We start from the raw sequence: 19,323 nt of genomic DNA, 5'->3' as shown, positions 1-19,323 counted from the left end.
GGGTGTGGTGGTGGTGTGAGGGTGTGGTGGTGGTGTGAGAGTGTGGTGGTGGTGTGAGGGTGTGGTGGTGGTGTGAGGGTGTGGTGGTGGTGTGAGGGTGTGGTGGTGGTGTGAGGGTGTGGTGGTGGTGTGAGGGTGTGGTGGTGGTGTGAGGGTGTGGTGGTGGTGTGAGGGTGTGGTGGTGGTGTGAGGGTGTGGTGGTGGTGGTGTGAGGGTGTGGTGGTGGTGTGAGGGTGTGGTGGTGGTGTGAGGGTGTGGTGGTGGTGTGAGGGTGTGGTGGTGGTGTGAGGGTGTGGTGGTGGTGTGAGGGTGTGGTGGTGGTGTGAGGGTGTGGTGGTGGTGGTGTGAGGGTGTGGTGGTGGTGTGAGGGTGTGGTGGTGGTGTGAGGGTGTGGTGGTGGTGTGAGGGTGTGGTGGTGGTGTGAGGGTGTGGTGGTGGTGGTGTGAGGGTGTGGTGGTGGTGTGAGGGTGTGGTGGTGGTGGTGTGAGGGTGTGGTGGTGGTGTGAGGGTGTGGTGGTGGGGTGAGGGTGTGGTGGTGGTGGTGTGAGGGTGTGGTGGTGGTGTGAGGGTGTGGTGGTGGTGTGAGGGTGTGGTGGTGGTGTGAGGGTGTGGTGGTGGTGTGAGGGTGTGGTGGTGGTGTGAGGGTGTGGTGGTGGTGTGAGGGTGTGGTGGTGGTGGTGTGGTGGTGGTGTGGTGGTGGTGGTGTGAGGGTGTGGTGGTGGTGTGAGGGTGTGGTGGTGGTGTGAGGGTGTGGTGGTGGTGTGAGGGTGTGGTGGTGGTGTGAGGGTGTGGTGGTGGTGTGAGGGTGTGGTGGTGGTGTGAGAGTGTGGTGGTGGTGTGAGGGTGTGGTGGTGGTGGTGTGAGGGTGTGGTGGTGGTGTGAGGGTGTGGTGGTGGTGTGAGGGTGTGGTGGTGGTGTGAGGGTGTGGTGGTGGTGTGAGGGTGTGGTGGTGGTGGTGTGAGGGTGTGGTGGTGGTGGTGTGAGGGTGTGGTGGTGGGGTGAGGGTGTGGTGGTGGTGTGAGGGTGTGGTGGTGGTGTGAGGGTGTGGTGGTGGTGGTGTGAGGGTGTGGTGGTGGGTGTGAGGGTGTGGTGGTGGTGTGAGGGTGTGGTGGTGGTGGTGTGAGGGTGTGGTGGTGGTGTGAGGGTGTGGTGGTGGTGGTGTGAGGGTGTGGTGGTGGTGTGAGGGTGTGGTGGTGGTGTGAGGGTGTGGTGGTGGTGGTGTGAGGGTGTGGTGGTGGTGTGAGGGTGTGGTGGTGGTGTGAGGGTGTGGTGGTGGTGGTGTGAGGGTGTGGTGGTGGTGTGAGGGTGTGGTGGTGGTGGTGTGAGGGTGTGGTGGTGGTGTGAGGGTGTGGTGGTGGTGTGAGGGTGTGGTGGTGGTGTGAGGGTGTGGTGGTGGTGTGAGGGTGTGGTGGTGGTGTGAGGGTGTGGTGGTGGTGGTGTGAGGGTGTGGTGGTGGTGTGAGGGTGTGGTGGTGGTGTGAGGGTGTGGTGGTGGTGGTGTGAGGGTGTGGTGGTGGTGTGGTGGTGGTGGTGGTGTGAGGGTGTGGTGGTGGTGTGAGGGTGTGGTGGTGGTGTGAGGGTGTGGTGGTGGTGGTGTGAGGGTGTGGTGGTGGTGGTGTGAGGGTGTGGTGGTGGTGGTGGTGTGAGGGTGTGGTGGTGGTGTGAGGGTGTGGTGGTGGTGTGAGGGTGTGGTGGTGGTGGTGTGAGGGTGTGGTGGTGGTGTGAGGGTGTGGTGGTGGTGGTGGTGTGAGGGTGTGGTGGTGGTGTGAGGGTGTGGTGGTGGTGTGAGGGTGTGGTGGTGGTGTGAGGGTGTGGTGGTGGTGTGAGGGTGTGGTGGTGGTGGTGTGAGGGTGTGGTGGTGGTGTGAGGGTGTGGTGGTGGTGTGAGGGTGTGGTGGTGGTGTGAGGGTGTGGTGATGGTGTGAGGGTGTGGTGGTGGTGGTGTGAGGGTGTGGTGGTGGTGGTGGTGTGAGGGTGTGGTGGTGGTGTGAGGGTGTGGTGGTGGTGTGAGGGTGTGGTGGTGGTGGTGTGAGGGTGTGGTGGTGGTGTGAGGGTGTGGTGGTGGTGGTGGTGTGAGGGTGTGGTGGTGGTGTGAGGGTGTGGTGGTGGTGTGAGGGTGTGGTGGTGGTGGTGTGAGGGTGTGGTGGTGGTGTGAGGGTGTGGTGGTGGTGGTGTGAGGGTATGGTGGTGGTGGTGTGAGGGTGTGGTGGTGGTGGTGTGAGGGTGTGGTGGTGGTGTGAGGGTATGGTGGTGGTGGTGTGAGGGTGTGGGGTGGTGGTGTGAGGGTATGGTGGTGGTGTGAGGGTGTGGTGGTGGTGTGAGGGTGTGGTGGTGGTGGTGTGAGGGTGTGGTGGTGGTGTGAGGGTGTGGTGGTGGTGGTGTGAGGGTATGGTGGTGGTGGTGTGAGGGTGTGGTGGTGGTGGTGTGAGGGTGTGGTGGTGGTGTGAGGGTATGGTGGTGGTGGTGTGAGGGTGTGGTGGTGGTGTGAGGGTATGGTGGTGGTGTGAGGGTGTGGTGGTGGTGTGAGGGTGTGGTGGTGGTGGTGTGAGGGTGTGGTGGTGGTGTGAGGGTGTGGTGGTGGTGTGAGGGTGTGGTGGTGGTCTGAGGGTGTGGTGGTGGTGTGAGGGTGTGGTGGTGGTGTGAGGGTGTGGTGGTGGTGGGGTGAGGGTATGGTGGTGGTGTGAGGGTGTGGTGGTGGTGTGAGGGTGTGGTGGTGGTGGTGTGAGGGTGTGGTGGTGGTGTGAGGGTGTGGTGGTGGTGTGAGGGTGTGGTGGTGGTGTGAGGGTGTGGTGGTGGTGTGAGGGTGTGGTGGTGGTGGTGTGAGGGTGTGGTGGTGGTGGTGTGAGGGTGTGGTGGTGGTGGTGTGAGGGTGTGGTGGTGGTGGTGTGAGGGTGTGGTGGTGGTGTGAGGGTGTGGTGGTGGTGGTGTGAGGGTGTGGTGGTGGTGGTGGTGTGAGGGTGTGGTGGTGGTGTGAGGGTGTGGTGGTGGTGTGAGGGTGTGGTGGTGGTGGTGTGAGGGTGTGGTGGTGGTGTGAGGGTGTGGTGGTGGTGGTGTGAGGGTGTGGTGGTGGTGTGAGGGTGTGGTGGTGGTGGTGTGAGGGTGTGGTGGTGGTCTGAGGGTGTGGTGGTGGTGTGAGGGTGTGGTGGTGGTGTGAGGGTGTGGTGGTGGTGTGAGGGTGTGGTGGTGGTGGTGTGAGGGTGTGGTGGTGGTGTGAGGGTGTGGTGGTGGTGGTGTGAGGGTGTGGTGGTGGTGGTGTGAGGGTGTGGTGGTGGTGTGAGGGTGTGGTGGTGGTGTGAGGGTGTGGTGGTGGTGGTGTGAGGGTGTGGCGGTGGTGTGAGGGTGTGGTGGTGGTGTGAGGGCATGGTGGTGGTGAGGGCACCGTGGTGGTGGGGAGGATGTGGTGGTAGGAAGAAGGTGCCATGGTGGTACGAGGGTGTGGCGGTATGAGGGCACCGTAGTGGCACCTGGCTCCCAGGGAATTTCTCACAGCAGCCCTCACACAACGCTTTCCGTGGAAACAGGTGGGTGTGAAGGAGGCTGCCTCTTCAGAGGGTCTTGGAGAGCAGCGAAGGGCAGGGCAGTGGAGGAATGGGGGTGGCATGTGGTGGGGCAGTGAAGGCCGTGGTCCTGCAAGTGCTGAACCTGGATAGCATGATAATGTCTGCTGGAGACAGACTTCAGACAGACACTGGCTGGCCTTGAATACCCAGGGACCTCAGGAGCTGAGGGGAGGGGGAGGGGGAGGCGGGCAGGGCCTTCGTGCCCAAGCTGAGCTGGGTGGCACGCAGGCCTGGGGCAGAGCTCCAGGTGAAAAAAGGAAATTACTCTGGCCCCTCTGAGCACTCCTCCCAGGGCTCAGCCTTGAAAGTCCCTGGGTTGGAAAGCCCCAAAGGGCCACAGCTACTTGTCAGGTTAATTTACAGTGTTTGGATTCCTTACAGAATAATTACCTCATTGATTTGCTGTTGGGCTGTTTGTCTCTTTTACTTTCAGATCAGAAAAGATAGACTGTAGCTACAGTGACTTACAGTGTCAGCAGCCGTGTCTACGCCTCTCTAGAGCGTCCACACTAACCGCAAGGGGCTGCCTTGCCCTGCCAGCCCGCTGTGCAGGGCGCCCCAGGTTGGGGGAGGGCCCTGAGGCCTGGGCCCAGGGTGAATCCCACCCCACTGTTCCTGGGAGGCAGGCTTCCTTGTGCACAGAATGCCAGGCACAGCTGTCCCGCTCCAGAGCGCAGGGTGAGTCTGGAAGCTGATGTGGAGGACAAAGTGGTAAAGGGGGTCACCATCCTGGAGCTGCAGAGCCCAGGTCCAGGCTGGGGACCTTAAGGTGGTCTAAGCCATCAGCAGGCTCTAATCTTCCATGCCAGGAGGCTGTGTTCTGTGGAGCCCCGTTCACGCAGCAGTGCCACCAACAGGTGCTATTCCCCTTCTGGGCTGAGAGCCAGGAGCCTGGAGTACTGGATCCCCCCAAGGTGTGAATCTGCTGAGTGTCCCTCTCCCTTCTGCGCCCCTCTGGACGGCCATCCCTGGACACCAGCAGAGCCCTCCCTCTCCCCTCCGCACGGCCATCCTGGACACCTGCCCTCCCTCTCCCCTCCATACGGCCATCCTGGACACCTGCAGAGCCCTCCCTCTCCCCTCCGCACGGCCATCCTGGACACCTGCCCTCCCTCTCCCCTCCACACGGCCATCCTGGACACCTGCCCTCCCTCTCCCCTCCACACGGCCATCTTGGACACCTGCAGAGCCCTCCCTCTCCCCTCCACACGGCCATCCTGGACACCTGCCCTCCCTCTCCCCTCCACACGGCCATCCTGGACACCTGCAGAGCCCTCCCTCTCCCCTCCGCACGGCCATTCTGGACACCTGCAGAGCCCTCCCTCTCCCCTCCACACGGCCATCCTGGACACCTGCAGAGCCCCCCCTCTCCCCTCCGCACGGCCATTCTGGACACCTGCAGAGCCCTCCCTCACAGGGGCCACACTGTGTCAGGGCTTGCCCCCGGGGTCCCTGGGATGAATGAGCCACCAAGCGAGGCTGAGAAGCCAGGGCTGCCTGTGACCTCACAAGGACATGGGCGATGGGTTGGTAATGGCAGGAGATGGCTCACTGACCCTCCAGCAGCCTCCAAGAGCTGCACGGGGCAGCTCATTGGACTTACTTGAAGGCACTGGGGTCCCCGTGTATCTTGTAGTTGTCCGCGCTGATCTGGGAGATAACTCTGGTGACGGCGACGAGAATGCCCACGTTCACCTGCAGGGGAGGAGCAGCTGAGGTCAGGGCCACCACCTGCGGAGCCAGACCCAACTCCCTGTAAGGCTGCAAAGACCCCTCCCACCCCCTGCACCAGCGGCACTGCCAGCCCAGGCCTTGCTGAGGCTCCTCTGCAGAAGCGGCCTCAGCCAGAGCCTGAGGCATGTTCCATGCCTCCCCCTCTCCCCCAGCCCTTGGACTCAGGGCCCAGTCATTTCCCACTCCCAGCCTTGTCCCCCTCACTCCCCCTCCCAGAAATCAGCAGGAGCCTTTTGTTGAGCCTTTCATAGCAAGACAATTCCCAGGCTGTGCTGAGGCCCTGGGCTCCACTGGCTGCTTCTGGGGAAAGGGGACCCATGTGAGCCGGCCCCTAGCTCTGTCCAGCCTCCTGTTTATCCTATGGCAGGAAGTGGACGGACGCTTCCTTGTCACTTCCCCTGCATGCCGCATCTTCCCAGCAACTCAGTTCTGCTCATTTCCCCACAGAGGATAGCGCCCCCCCCCCACTCCGTGAGGGTAGCACCAAAACTGCCCAAAAGCTGGGGGACAAGAGACATAAATAGGGGAGCAACCAACACAGCATTCAGGGAGAAAGGGGGACGTGCTGATGGTCACAGTGACAAGGAAGCCACATTCACTAGACATGGAGGGGCAGAGGGACAGCAGCCCCCCACCCAGCCGGGACGGGGGCAAAGCTGAGAAAGCGACTTAGCGACTGCTTCAAAGACAGACACCCGTCCACACCCCCAGGGACCACTGAGGCCCAGCACAGCTCGCGCTCTGCAATCAAGCTGCTGCTGGCCTCAGGCACAGAAGGCCGGCGTCATGGGCGGGTGGACAGGGAACAGCCCTGGGTCAAATACCATAGGCCCTGCTGTTCTGAGATTCAGTGTTTTCTCTTAGAGAAAAAAAAGCTTCAGTTGTATGCCATCGGTTCACTTCCACAGTTCTAAGTGAGAACGGCAATTGCAGCTGTCCCTGTGGCTTTTCTTGGGGCTCTTACTCTAAAGGTTCTGCCTTCCACTTTGGAAATCTCCATCCTGGACACCCCACTGCAGGTGGACTAGAGCAAACAACCTGTGTGTCCACCTCCCTGCAGTCTGGCTGCTGAGCGGGCCCTCACCGTGGGCACCAGATGTGGCGCAGACGAGGTAGCTCTTCCTACACGTGATGGGACGCGATGGCACTGCACCCAGGAGGAGCCCGGCTCTGACAGTGCACGAGGTGTCTGCGGAAACCCCTTGGGAAGGGGAGCCAGGCGGGCTGCCTCCCCAGGGAGCCTGGGAAGCACGGTGCATCGCCACGTCTTAATTGAAAACCTATAAATTATTAGGGAGACAGCTGGCCACTTGTGTCCCGTTTCTCAGCTGTGTCCTGTGGCTGGGGAAGGTTTAACCAGTGTCCGGTAACAGCGGGGCCGGGAAGCCTGGGACTGGCTAAGGCTGGGCAGCCCTGAGTTCAGGGTCTCGTCATTGCCTCTGGGCGCCGTGAAACCAGCTCTGCACAGATCGACCAGATGCTAAGAGAGTACACAGACCACTTCTTCTGAGGTAGAGCTGCCAAGAGGCGCTCACAGGAGCCTCAGCACTTCACACAGGGATTTGTTCAAGACATCAGGGCCCTGATGTCTCCCACACTGTCTGTGAGCCACACACACACCCCTCCTCCCTCCCGGGTCTGTCTGGTTTCATGTGGAAGCTGGGCTGGTCCTGTGTGTGGTGGTGTGGGGGTAGAGGCTGTGGCTGCAGAGGGCGCCCCGGACCTGCACAGGTGCTGCACCTGGGGCCAGAGGGGGATTTTATGGAGACGCAGCCAGGACAGGCCCTGTGCTCGACTCCGGTACCTCGGCCCCCACCTGGCACACGTGTTCTGGTAGTCCTGTATGGGGCCTGGGGCGTCTCATGGGTTACCATCCCCTACCAGAACTGAGACATACTCTGATGGCTGACATCAAAGAAACAATTCACAGCCTGCATTTCAGAAGGAATAAGACACATGCTCACAGGCAGCCAAACTGGCACAGCACCCAGGCGGCGGTGACCTCTGGAGGAGGAAGGGGGAACAATGGGCAGGGCCCGGATTGGGCCAGGCGCTTTCTCCATCTGGCTCAGGGTCACCTGAATCTTACCAGGAAAAGGACGTATGTGCACACATGTATGCACACACACAATGTCCATGTGTACTGTGTCTCTATGCAGGAATCTGTGCACAGTACTATAGTTGTTACCTCTGTGTGTCTGAGTAGCTGTGTGTGCTCACAGATCTGAGTATCCAGCTCTATCTGTCTTTGGGTCTGCTGGTGCCTATGCTGCGACTGTAACTATGTCGGCATTTCTGTTTCCACCTGTACCTGTAGTTATAGGTCTGCATCTAGATGTAATATTATCTTCATCTCTCTGTGGGTCTATCTGGACTTGTGTAGTCATGTCTGCAATTAAAGGTACATCTATGACTCTGTATCTACCTATGTATCTACACTCACCTGCATGCCTGTTATGTGTGTCCTGCATCTAAATGTCACTCTAAACGCAGCCACCTTGGCCTCTCTGAGGAGATGAGCATTTTTGAGTCATAGAGACCCCTTTCTTCCCTGGCCTGGAGGCACCGTTGTCCCATGGGGACATAGGCCAAAATGCTTCTGCTCTCCGCGGAGCCCCTCTCTGGGTGGGGACAGAGAGGCCTGTCAAGTAGAATTGGGTGTGCCCCCCCTCAAAACTCCAGAATGTGACTACTTGGAACAGGGTCTTTAGAGAGGTGATTGCATTAAAGTGAGAGTAGGATAGGCCCTAATCCAACAGGACTGGTGTTCACACAAAGAAGAGGACCATGTGAGGACACAGGGAGGCGTCTGGTGCACCCACCCTGGCCACTGACAAGCCCAGGCCAGAGGCCCTGGGAAAACCAACCTTCCATCACTTGGAACGCGAGACTTCTGCCTTCCGAACAGTGAAGGAGTAATTTCCTTATTTAAAGCACTTTGTCACAGCAGCTTGGGCACTCAGAGCACTGGGTGGGACTGAGAAGTCAGGGAATGAGTGTGTGTATGTGCCTGTGCGTGTGTGTCTGCCTCCAGTCAGGTGACTTGGGGCTGCTACTGGAGGATCTAGTTCTACCCTGTCCTCCGCACTCCTGCGGAGGCCCACGGCGGCCTATGCTGTTCCCTACATCTTGCTTTTCCCGTATGGACCTCCTAGGGCACAGGGACGCCAACTAGCCTGACACGCAGTATAGGCTTCCACTTTCTAAAACCGCTTTAGTTTAAAGCTGTGTGAGCAGCATGGGGTGTCTTAAGATGCTCATACTGTGAAGCCGCCCTCCCTGAACCCTTACCTCTCACCAGGGAGCCCCCTCGAGGGAGCTCCAGCCTACATTTTCTTGTCCATTATGCACTTGGGCAAGAACACGTGCCCACAGAGAGCTTTTACACAAATGGGGTCGGGCCACGCTTGACATCCTGAGCCTGCTTTCTTCATGTGGAGGGAAGGCAGGGATTCCTGGGTAAATGGGGACAGGGCTCCATCCTCTGAAGAGGGGGCACGGCACACGCCCCGACGGTCTGCAGGGCCCTCTGCAGCACCCTCAACTGTCTCTGCCAAGGGCTAGGAAATAAGTGCCATCAGCTTTGAGGGCCACGGTCACGGCTGCAGCGTTCATCCCAGGGCTGTGTCTGAGAGCGGCTGCAGTGGGCCTGGCCTCTCCCCTCCACTCCCATGATCTGGGCAGGGGCCTGCAGACTTCACACAGCACAGAACTCCCCCAAACCTGGAGCAGTCACATAGACTGTGATTCCTTTCCAGCATTATTGGTGATGGCGCTCACTGTCTGGAACCCAGGCCCGCAGAGCTCCTGTGGGCTCAGCCAGGACCCAGGATGCCAGCAGAGCTCCTGCGGCCTCGGCCAGGACCCAGCCCAGCAGGTGACCTGGTCACCAGCAGCTCCCAAGGGCCCCTTCCACACTGCCAGCATGACTCTTACTGGGGCCTCTCTGGTGCCCATGGACCCTTCAAAGCCCCTGTCACCAGTAGGACCCCGTGTGGGGAGCCCAGCAAATACAGGAGGAAGACAGGAGTCATGGGAAGGCCTCCCATCCCACACAGCAGCAAGGACAACGAGAGCCACCACCACGGCCCTCACCCCCAGCGCTGTCCCTCTGCAAACCCTTCAGCCAAGAAGGCTGTGGTGTGTGTGTGGCACCAGAGGCATCTGAGCAGAACCTCAACGAAGAAGGAATAAAGAGCCTCTCAGCATCTCTCCTGGAGTCACTGCTAATTGCCCACCCAACGCGGACAGTCACAGGAGCTGGGAACTGACGGGGAAAGGAGCAGGCTAGGCAAGAGAAAACGGGCTGGCTGTGACATCCTCCCAGAGGAGCGGGTCCTCAGCCTTCACCTGCTGAGGTGAGGTCAGTCCTCAGGTCAGCCTGGAGGACAGTCCCTAGCCGCTATCAGGCAGGGCCTGAGACAACCAGGTCATGGAAGGGCTGAGTGTCTGGGTGCTGCCCCATTCATCATCAATTAGCCTTGGTCCCTGTGATTGAGTACCCAGCCCTCGCCAAAGGTTAAAGGGCAGAATAGGGCATCCAAGAACCAGTTGTGCCTCAATCTGGATAAAAATCTGTCTTGGGTACCAGTGTTCAGAGCACCTCAGGAGTTTACGCCGAGAACTCACATAGCCACGATCGAGACCACAGTGACAGAGAGAGGGCTCTTGCTGCAGACCTCTGCTTCCTTGAAGGCAGCAGGCCAACACAACAGCACAGCATGGAAAGACCTGTGTGGTATGCCCTGCCTGTCCCCTCTGGCATCACGCCACGCCAACCTCAGCACTGAGCGTCTGCCCGGGATGTGAGTGCAAGGGAGCAGGAGAGGAAGTGGACCCAGACTCCAGGGCAGCAACCATGGAATACCAGCTACACGGAGTGCTGGCCAGTCAGAACATCCTCCTCCTCAGGCTCAGCAAGGGCCCATAAGAGGTGACTTCTAACCTGGCTCATCAGGAAGGATGAAACTCAGTCTTAAGAATGTTGTGATGGCTGTGGTTTCTAGGATTTCATGGGAGCTGTGGCTGTGGTCTCTAGGATTCTGTGGGAGCCGTGGCTGAGGTCTCTAAGATTCTGTGGGAGCCATATCTGCGGTCTCTAGGATTCCGTGGGAGCCGTGGCTAAGGTCTCTAGGATTCCGTGGGAGCTGTGGCTGTGGTCTCTAGGATTCTGTGGGAGCCGTGGCTGAGGTCTCTAAGATTCTGTGGGAGCCATGTCTGCGGTCTCTAGGATTCCGTGGGAGCCGTGGCTGCGGTCTCTAGGATTCTGTGGGAGCCGTGGCTGCAGTCTCTAGGATTCCATGGGAGCTGTGGCTGCGGTCACTAGGATTCCGTGGGAGCTGTGGCTGTGGTCTCTAGGATGCTGTGGGAGCTGTGGCTGTGGTCTCTAGGATTCTGTGGGAGCCGTGGCTGAGGTCTCTAGGATTCTGTGGGAGCCGTGGCTGAGGTCTCTAGGATTCTGTGGGAGCCATGTCTGCGGTCTCTAGGATTCCATGGGAGCCGTGGCTGTGGTCTCTAGGATTCAGTGGGAGCCATGGCTGTGGTCTCTAGGATTCTGTGGGAGCCATGGCTGTGGTCACTAGGATTCTGTGGGAGCCGTGGCTATGGTCTCTAGGATTCTGTGGGAGCCGTGGCTGAGGTCTCTAGGATTCCATGGGAGCCCTGGCTGCGGTCACTAGGATTCTGTGGGAGCCGTGGCTCCGATCACTAGGGTTCTGTGGGAGCTATGGCTCCGGTCACTAGGATTCTGTGGAAGCCGGGGCTGCGGTCTCTAGGATTCCGTGGGAGCCGGGGCTGCGGTCACTAGGATTCTGTGGGAGCCATGGCTGTGGTCTCTAAGATTCTGTGGAAGCTGGGACTTCAGTCACTAGGATTCTGTGGGAGCCGTGGCTGTGGTCTCTAGGATTCAGTGGGAGCCATGGCTGTGGTCACTAGGATTCTGTGGGAGCCGTGGCTGAGGTCTCTAGGATTCCATGGGAGCCCTGGCTGCGGTCACTATGGTTCTGTGGGAGCCGTGGCTCCGGTCACTAGGGTTCTGTGGGAGCTATGGCTCCGGTCACTAGGATTCTGTGGGAGCCGTGGCTGCGGTCACTAGGATTCTGTGGGAGCCTTGGTTATGGTTACCAGAGAGAGTTCTGTAGGACCTGGGTGGTCTCCATTTTGGGGCCACTGCACCTTGGAGCAAGAGGCAACCCAAGTGTCATCCTGCCCCAGGAATGGAGTGGGGAATAGAAAAGATACTGCGGGGAGTATTTCAGCTCTGTTTCAGCTCTTACCAGCTTTGCTGTCACTCATAACCAGAGGAATCCTAAAAGTGATGTGTGTGGCTCTGCTAGTACCACTGCCCACTCCCACAGCCTGGGGAGATCGAGGCTGGAGTTCTCGCAGAAAGGGGAAGCACCCACACTTCTCTGCACTCGACTAACACACACTGCCGGCCCTGGTGAGCAGGCCTCCCTCCCCAGCGGGCAGGCCCCAGAATCATGCCCTTTGCAAGACTGCAGGAAGCCAGGCTGAGAGTCACCCACCCCAGAGGAGCCATGAGGAGAGAGGCTGAATGACAATGCACTGCTGTACCCTTAGTATGTCCCAGGAGCCCAGGGTCATTGCACAGCCCACTCTTGCCCATGGAGACCTACCACAATAACCAGCAAGGCAGGGCCCACAAAGGCCCAGATGGCGCCAGTCCCCAGCGACAGCCAGCAGCTGTGGAGGGAAGAGAAGAGTTAACATCAGCAGCTTCACCTGCCATGCTATGGGTTTGACCAGGGTCCCGGGGGCACAGGCAAATGATGCAGTGGCCCCCACTGAGAGAACCTTCACCTGGTCAGGCTGTCCCAGAACTGCATGTCAGGTCAGAACCCTTTAAAAGTGCTGGTCAAACCCAGAGTTAGTTTTCCTTGAAGTACCAAAATCAACATGGGCTTGCCAGGACCAGAGCCAGCACCACTGTCCTCGATGAGGGCCCAGAGGACAGACGAGGAGGCTGTGGCCCTGGCCACCCTCCCAGGGGCTGCAGGTCAGACACTTGCATGGTCCCCAACCTACAGGAAAGGTCCAGCCCATCTGACACTTTCCCTAGCATCCTGAGACACAAGAGGCCAGGATGTGAGATTCTTCCTGGCTTTGAGATGTGTGGCTAGAACTCCAAGCAACACAGCTCCCTTAGATTCTGTATCCTTCCACGCCCGAGGTACCACGTGGGATTCTGTGTCCTTCCACCCCTATGGCACTGTCCAGAACCCAGAGCCCCTAGGATGTGTCACCTTCCAGACTCCTGAACACCAGCTACAGTGGCAAGATGGTGGCATGGGTCTTGGACCAGATTCCCTTTTGTGACCAAGCAAGAGATCTTAAGACCTACCCACTTGGGGCAAGTGTGTTCACCAATGTGTTGACTCAGATATAATGTAGTGGGCAAGGGCTGTGTACTTACTAACTACCCAGGAAAGGCCTCAGGATCTCAAACTTGGGCTGTCTGGGTGCCTAGACCTGTAAGTCTGAGCAGACTACATGCATGGAAAAGCTCCAGTCAGAAACTCCCACCAGCCCCACTCCATTCCTGGGGCACCATGACGCCTGTGTTGCTAGTCCCAAGGGCACAGCTGAAATGGTTTCTCCTTGCCTCTGGCCCAGGCCTTTCTTACTGTCAAGGCCTGGGGTAGCCCCCCAGGGCCTACCTATACCCAGATGCACATGTGTGGATGAGGGCTGCAGGAAGACCCGCCCCCAGGGGCCTACCTACACCCACATGCACATGTACGGACAAGGGCTACAGGAAGACCCGCCCCCAGGGGCCTATCTACACCCAGATGCACATGTACGGACAAGGTCTACAGGAAGATCTGCTCCCCAGGGGCCTACCTACACCCAGATGCACATGTATGGACAAGGGTACAGGAAGACCCGCCCCCAGGGGCCTACCTACACCCACATGCACATGTGTGGACGAGGGCTACAGGAAGACCCACCCCCCAGGGGCCCACCTACACCCAGATGCACATGTGTGGACGGGCTACAGGAAGGCTCACCTCCTGCCCCACTGCCCTCCAAGGCCTGCAAGCCCAGGCCCACTTACTTGTTGTTCCTCCCATAGCTGTCCATGGCTGCTGACATGGAGACAATGCAGATGAGAAGAGGGGTCCCTGCACAGACAGAGGCCAAACATTAAACGGGTTCACTTAATACCTGATGTCTGTGAGAGCTGTGGATACGCAATGGGACACGGAACATCTCCTGTCCTGAAGGAACCTAACAGAGATCATACCTATTCTCTCACTTGCCTACATTCTCACTGAGGATCTGCAGGGGTCTTTGTTGTGGGAGGACCCGACTGGGCTCTGGTTCTCAGCCAGGCTGAGCAGGTCCCCGGGGGACTTGGGCCAGTGGCTGCAGACATTCTGTTTATGATAACGGGTACACGCTGCACGTGGTCTGGATGCCTGCCAAACTGGATCCCCAATCTCTGTGGCTCAAGGATGGGCATGAGACCTGGATGCACCAGTGCGACTCAGCCAGAAACTTCTTTAAGAATACCAAGAAAGAGGAGCTGTCCTGCTGCCAGGCTCCTGGGAAGGGTGCGAGGCATGGAGGGCAACTCTGCAGCTATCTTGGTACCACGGGAGTGGGGATGAGGGAGTTCAAGACGCTGAGAGTGAGGGGATCAAGGAAGGCCACTCCGACTGCACTGAGCCATGCCTGACCTCCCCCACCGCGAGCCTGTTATATTGCACAAGCTGCTAAATTCTCTTTTCACCTAAGCCAGTTTGAGTTGGATTTCTGATGCTTAAAACTGAGTGTGACTAATTAAATGTGTTTAATGTTTTATAGAGCCATGTCACACTTCCGGGGAGGCAATGGCAGAAGAGAAGTTTAACAAGGTAGAAAAACATCTCGACCAGCAATTCCCAGAGCTCTCAGTCTTGCTACAGAGAAAGGATTCTGGGGTCAAACTGCTTTTACAGACTCTGGCCTGACCAGAGTGAACTAGTCTTTAATCTCACTTTGAAGCTCAGGGGGTTTATATGTGAATTCGGCTATGAATCTACAAAGGGAAAATGTATTGTGTGCTCCCCAAGCTAGACCATCCCCGGCGTTTGTTCTGGAAAAGCTGTCCACTTCCATCCCCGCAGCTGAACTCAGAGGCAGATCCCTTGCGAATGTGGTCTGTTCCTGCAGACCATCTGCTCCGGGCTGCTCAGAAGGCACAGCATCAGGCATGAGGCACCCATCCAGCCTCCCACCCCAGCTCTGTGCCCCTGCAGGGCTGAAAGTAGGGATGGGAGGGGCTGGCTCTCTCCCACGCTCTAGGCCCTGCAAAGCCGGTATTTAAGAAAAGCACTCCTAAGGCAAGCTGCACTGCTGGTTTTGGGGAAGTGCTCTAGGACGGTGGCTCTTGGCGTCAGTGCTGGGTGGTCTGGCTCCAGAGGATGCAGAGGGCAGCTTGTCCCCACTGCTTCTCCATGCTACAGTAACCCCCCAGCGTCCCCCGGGAGGGCAGCTTCATGTCCTCCTTCTGAGTGAGGGAGGAAGCTGTCGCTGAGGGGCTCTGCCTGCAGCACGGCCTCCCACTCTGGGTCAGCCTTCAGCTCCTTAATTAATGGCTGAGGTTGAGAGAGCTCTGTTGCCTGTAGACTGTCTTTACTTAGGCCCACAGCCAGCCCAGCCCGGTCGGGATGAAGGATGCCTTTTACAGGCTCTTGACGAAATTAATTAAGGGGAAGCTGACGGGATGATGGATGGAGCTGCGGGTGAGCAGAGCCGCCTGTGCTCTATTTGCGGAGAGCTGCGTCAGGCCACAGCCTCCAGCCCTGCGGGCACCGCATGTGTCAGAATCGGTGCCACACAGTGCCACAGTGCCAGCTGTGCTGTGAAGGTCAGGAGACCTGGACTCCTTGCTTTTCAAAAGAGCACTGAAATTGTATGTAAAGGTCCTCAATTTTTAAACACTGGCAAATAATTACTTTTTTCCAACATTGTACAGATCAAATCAAACCTCTCTCCAGGCTGGAGTGGATCATCTCACACACACACACACACACACACACGTATACACACTGAAACACACTGACGCACCCTCATACACTCACACTCACAGAGAGGCTCCCAGGAAACCCACGGCTCCTTTCTCGCTAAAAGCAGCCCTGTGGCGCCCAGGCTGTGCAACAGAATGGGAGAGACACTGACAAACCAGGTGGCTGGTCTTGCCATCTTCTAAATTGCTCCTACATGAGGCCAGAGGTCACAGGAAGGAGGAGTACTGCTCTCCGGGGAGCCAGAGGGCTGAAGGGGCTGGTCACACTAGAACTGGACTGGGACAGCAATGGGCAAGGCTGGGGTCTAACATGTGTTCAGGTACACACGTGGACCCAGGCAGGAGCAGAGAGGTGGGCACAGGACCCTGGAATGGCCACCCCAATTAGAGGTGGCTCTGTGTCCCCTGCTCCAGTCCCTAGGGCAGCCAGGAGGGATGCATAATTTACTTCCACTTCATCCTTCAATAAATTATATTTGCCAACTCAAAGCACAAAATAAACGTGTGTAATCTGCTGCCTGCATAATGAGAACTGTGAAAACTGCATCTATGGAGAAAACCAGAAGCCAGGAACAGGTCCATAATGCCCCGCCAGTGTTTTCTAACATTTTAAGAATGTCAGGTGCTGGTGTGCAGCACAGAACTCTGGGAGGAAGCAGGGCCCCTGTGCTGGCTGCCACTCCCAGGGTGGGCAAGCGCAATGCAACCAATGAACCATGTGCATGAGCAGCCACCCGGAGACGAGTGCCGTGCAGGCCCATGGCCCCCTCAACTGTCTGAGTAGATTACACAAGCTTCCCTAAAGTTGTGGGAAGTTTACTCAAGAAAATCTTGGTAAGAACGGGGAGGACCAGCTACTCCTGAGCCTCCCTCCCCAGCTCCCCACGAAGGAGGACCCACTCCTGTGAGCTCCTCTGTCGAAGCTCTGGCCCCAGAGCTCTGGCTTCTGCTGACCTCTGGGTCTAGGAAGGGCCATCCAGGTAGGAGCAGCTGACAGGCTGAGTTCCCTTCCTCCAATACTCATTCAGGGTGTGGTCTGTGCAGCACATAGGGCACAGACAAACTCTGCAAACAAGAGGTGACTGCCCACAGGTACCTCTGTCCCCTGCAGGAAGAGTCAGCTTACAGCTGCACTCCTGGGGGCAGCGAGGAAAGCAGACTTTACCCAGTAGTCCAAGTCAGGAAACAGTAAACTAGCAAACAAGGAGCCATGGAAGAGGAAGTCAGGATTTGGATTACTACAATGTATCATCTAAACAGCCAGTTTATAAAAGACGTTAGACACATAAAGAAAGAAGAAAGTGTGGCCGGAACAAAGAGGAAAGCAGGCAGCAGAAGCCACCTTCAAGAATGGAAGACTTCAAAGCACTGTCACAAGTGTGTAAGGAGAGAATGACCCTGCAGCAAAGAACGGAAGGAAGGCACCATGACAGTGTCTTGTCAGTAAGAAATTATCAATTAGGAGGGGAAAGGTTCTTAAGAGAAATGGCAAGAACCAAGCTGAAAAGTGTAATAACTGAAGAAAAGCCTCGCTGAAGACTATGGCAGGAGAAAGTAGTAGGCTTGAAGATGGGCTGCGCTGGGTGAGGGGCAAGGGGGACCAGAGAGGCAACAAGAGCCGTGGACCCCAGGGAGCGTGAGCGCCCCCGACACAAACCTCTCAGGGGCCAGAGGGTCAGAGAGAAAAGAAGAGCACAAGAGAATAAAATGCTTAAAGACAAAGAGAATCCTGAAAAAATGTGTCTTCACACACAAGAACCCTGGGCGGATTAAAAACTGGCATCGTGGAAAATTCCAGAGCTAGAGTCCATGAGAGCAAAATACCAAAAGAAAAAAGAATCCTATGTCAAGCAAAACTGTCTTTTAAAAATGAAGGTGAAATAGAGACATTTCCCAGAGGAATTTGCAGCTGCTAGGCCTGCCCTACGAGAAGACTTCAGGATCTTCTCCAGGCTGGAAGTAGCCCTGACGGTTATTCTAATACATGCATGGACACACACACACACACACACACACACACACGGAAATATACTCAGTACCAATAAGGGAATGATGGCATTATAAGAGACAGCATAAAACATAGCCTTCTTCTCTCATGATTGAGTGAAACAGTAATAGTAAAAGTGAAATTTATATAGTTGTTGTATTAGGCCTGTAACAAGAAGGAAAAAGTCTTCATTAACAGTGCAGAGGAGGCTGAGTAGCAAGGTGTTATCAGAGTGTGGTGATAAAGCCAGATAGTAGCTAGAAGTCACAGGGCAGAAGGAAGGAAGCAGAAACTGCAAATAGGAAGATGATACGACAGATTCAGTAATTCGTGCTCAGACTCCTTTCTTACCTCAGCTCCTTCAGAGGCGTGAGATTCAGTAAAGTAATAGTTATACAACAGACTGTAGAGTTGTACCACATATAGATGCAGTATAACTGTGAAAGAATGAAATAATAAATCTCGCTTCATTTAGTGTAAGTCTGAAATAGGTTTTAATATACTAAGCTGTGTAGAGTAAGCAACAAAGCAGTCGCTAAGTGGTGGAAGTTCATAAAGGGAATTACAGTGTTACAGCAGCCATCACCTGACCCACACGACGGCAGACTAGCCGCCGCAGATGCCAGTCTCTACATACATCAAAGTGTGGATGTGCAAGGGTTCAACAATCCAATGAAAAGGTGGAAAGAAGCACCAAGATCCAACTGTATCCCACCCATGGAGACATGGTTCAGCTGCAAACACACAGACACGTGGATGTGGAAAGTACAGAAAAGAGGCTGGAGGCATGGCTCGATGGTACAGCCTTTGTCTAGCAAGTAAGAGGCCCTGAGTTCAATCCCCAGTCTGCTGAGGAAAAGATGCACCCTGTAGCGAGCAGCTACAGGAAAGCAGATCTCAAGATGAAGAACAACACTGGAGCTAGATACCTCCTCAATATAAAAGGATCTGTTTATCAGAAAGACAAATATAAATGTATGTGTAACCCCCAAACAGAGCCCCCAGAGACACAGAGCAAAACCTAATAGCTGAGGGAATGCAGTAAAATGGAGACACCAATCCTCACTTTCAACCATGGAGAGAAAAAGCAGACAGAAGTCAACAAAGAAACAGGACTTGAGTCACTGTGAACCAGCTCCCTCCAATACCCACAGAACACGCGATCTTCTCAAGGGCAGATGGAATGTTCCCAGGATCCATCATTTACTGAGCTGTAAAGCAAACCCTGATACACTTCAAAGGACTGGAATCGTACAACTTGTTCTGCAACAGAACGGAATTAGGAATCAGTAGAAGTAAAAATATGAGAAACTCACAAGCGTGGAAATTAACACTCATAAATGATCAAGGGGTCAAAGGAGTCAGAAGCTAGAAAACACATGGAATGAACAAAAATGAGGTCCCCCAGATCAAAACATATGGATGCAACTGAGGGAGGAGAAAACACATACCTACATATGCCTGTCCTAAAACCCGACAACTTGTGTTTTTTTCTGAACACACAGGAAGAGAAGCAAGCAGAAGAAAAGCTTTAAAAAAAAGCCCAGGGGAGGAAATAGTGAGGTTTAAAACTGAAATTAATAAACACATCACTGGAAATTATAAAGCTGGTAAAACTAAAAGTTGCTTCTCAGAAAAATGGCCCAATGAGGTCAGAGGCGTAGTAAGTGTTCTGGATGATGTGATGTCTGGTTGTCCTTCCCATCTGGGCCCCTGGAGAACAATGGGGAGCACGCCTGGCCTCCCCATCCTGCCTCCCGCTCCTAGCCCTGCACCTCCTGCCTACTCCAGCCTATCCCAGAACCGCAGAGGTGCCGTAGTCCTCCAGCCCCGCCCCTCCACCTTCCCTAGCCTATCCGGTAGTCATAGAGGGGCTTGCTGTCCTCTGTCCCCAAGACCTTGACGACCATGCTGTAGAGATGCAGCCCCTCCACCAGCATCCACGCGAAGGTGCTCAGGAAGAAGTAGTGCAGAAGCATAGCGAGAGCCCGGCAGGGCACCTGGGACCAAG

The 19,323-nt window shown here is 56.3% G+C and overlaps 1 protein-coding gene across 1 annotated transcript in view; it reads right to left on the bottom strand.

Annotated features, from left to right (window-relative positions):
* Window positions 1–5,157: 5,157 nt before the first annotated feature.
* The window catches only part of LOC122101940 (adhesion G-protein coupled receptor D1-like), an 83,090-nt gene continuing 68,924 nt past the window's right edge, over window positions 5,158–19,323 (bottom strand). Inside the window, exons 20-22 of the mRNA XM_042672427.1 lie at window positions 13,370–13,436; window positions 11,931–11,997; window positions 5,158–5,253 (exon numbers count right to left, since the gene is read on the bottom strand). Of these exons, the coding sequence (XP_042528361.1) occupies window positions 5,158–5,253; window positions 11,931–11,997; window positions 13,370–13,436 (230 nt within the window). The remainder of the gene's footprint in view (window positions 5,254–11,930; window positions 11,998–13,369; window positions 13,437–19,323) is intronic.

The sequence above is a fragment of the Dipodomys spectabilis genome, unplaced genomic scaffold (assembly GCF_019054845.1).
Source record: "Dipodomys spectabilis isolate Male_0828 unplaced genomic scaffold, ASM1905484v1 ptg000712l, whole genome shotgun sequence".
Taxonomy (NCBI): domain Eukaryota; kingdom Metazoa; phylum Chordata; class Mammalia; order Rodentia; family Heteromyidae; genus Dipodomys; species Dipodomys spectabilis.
This window is presented reverse-complemented; position numbering and strand designations above follow the sequence as displayed.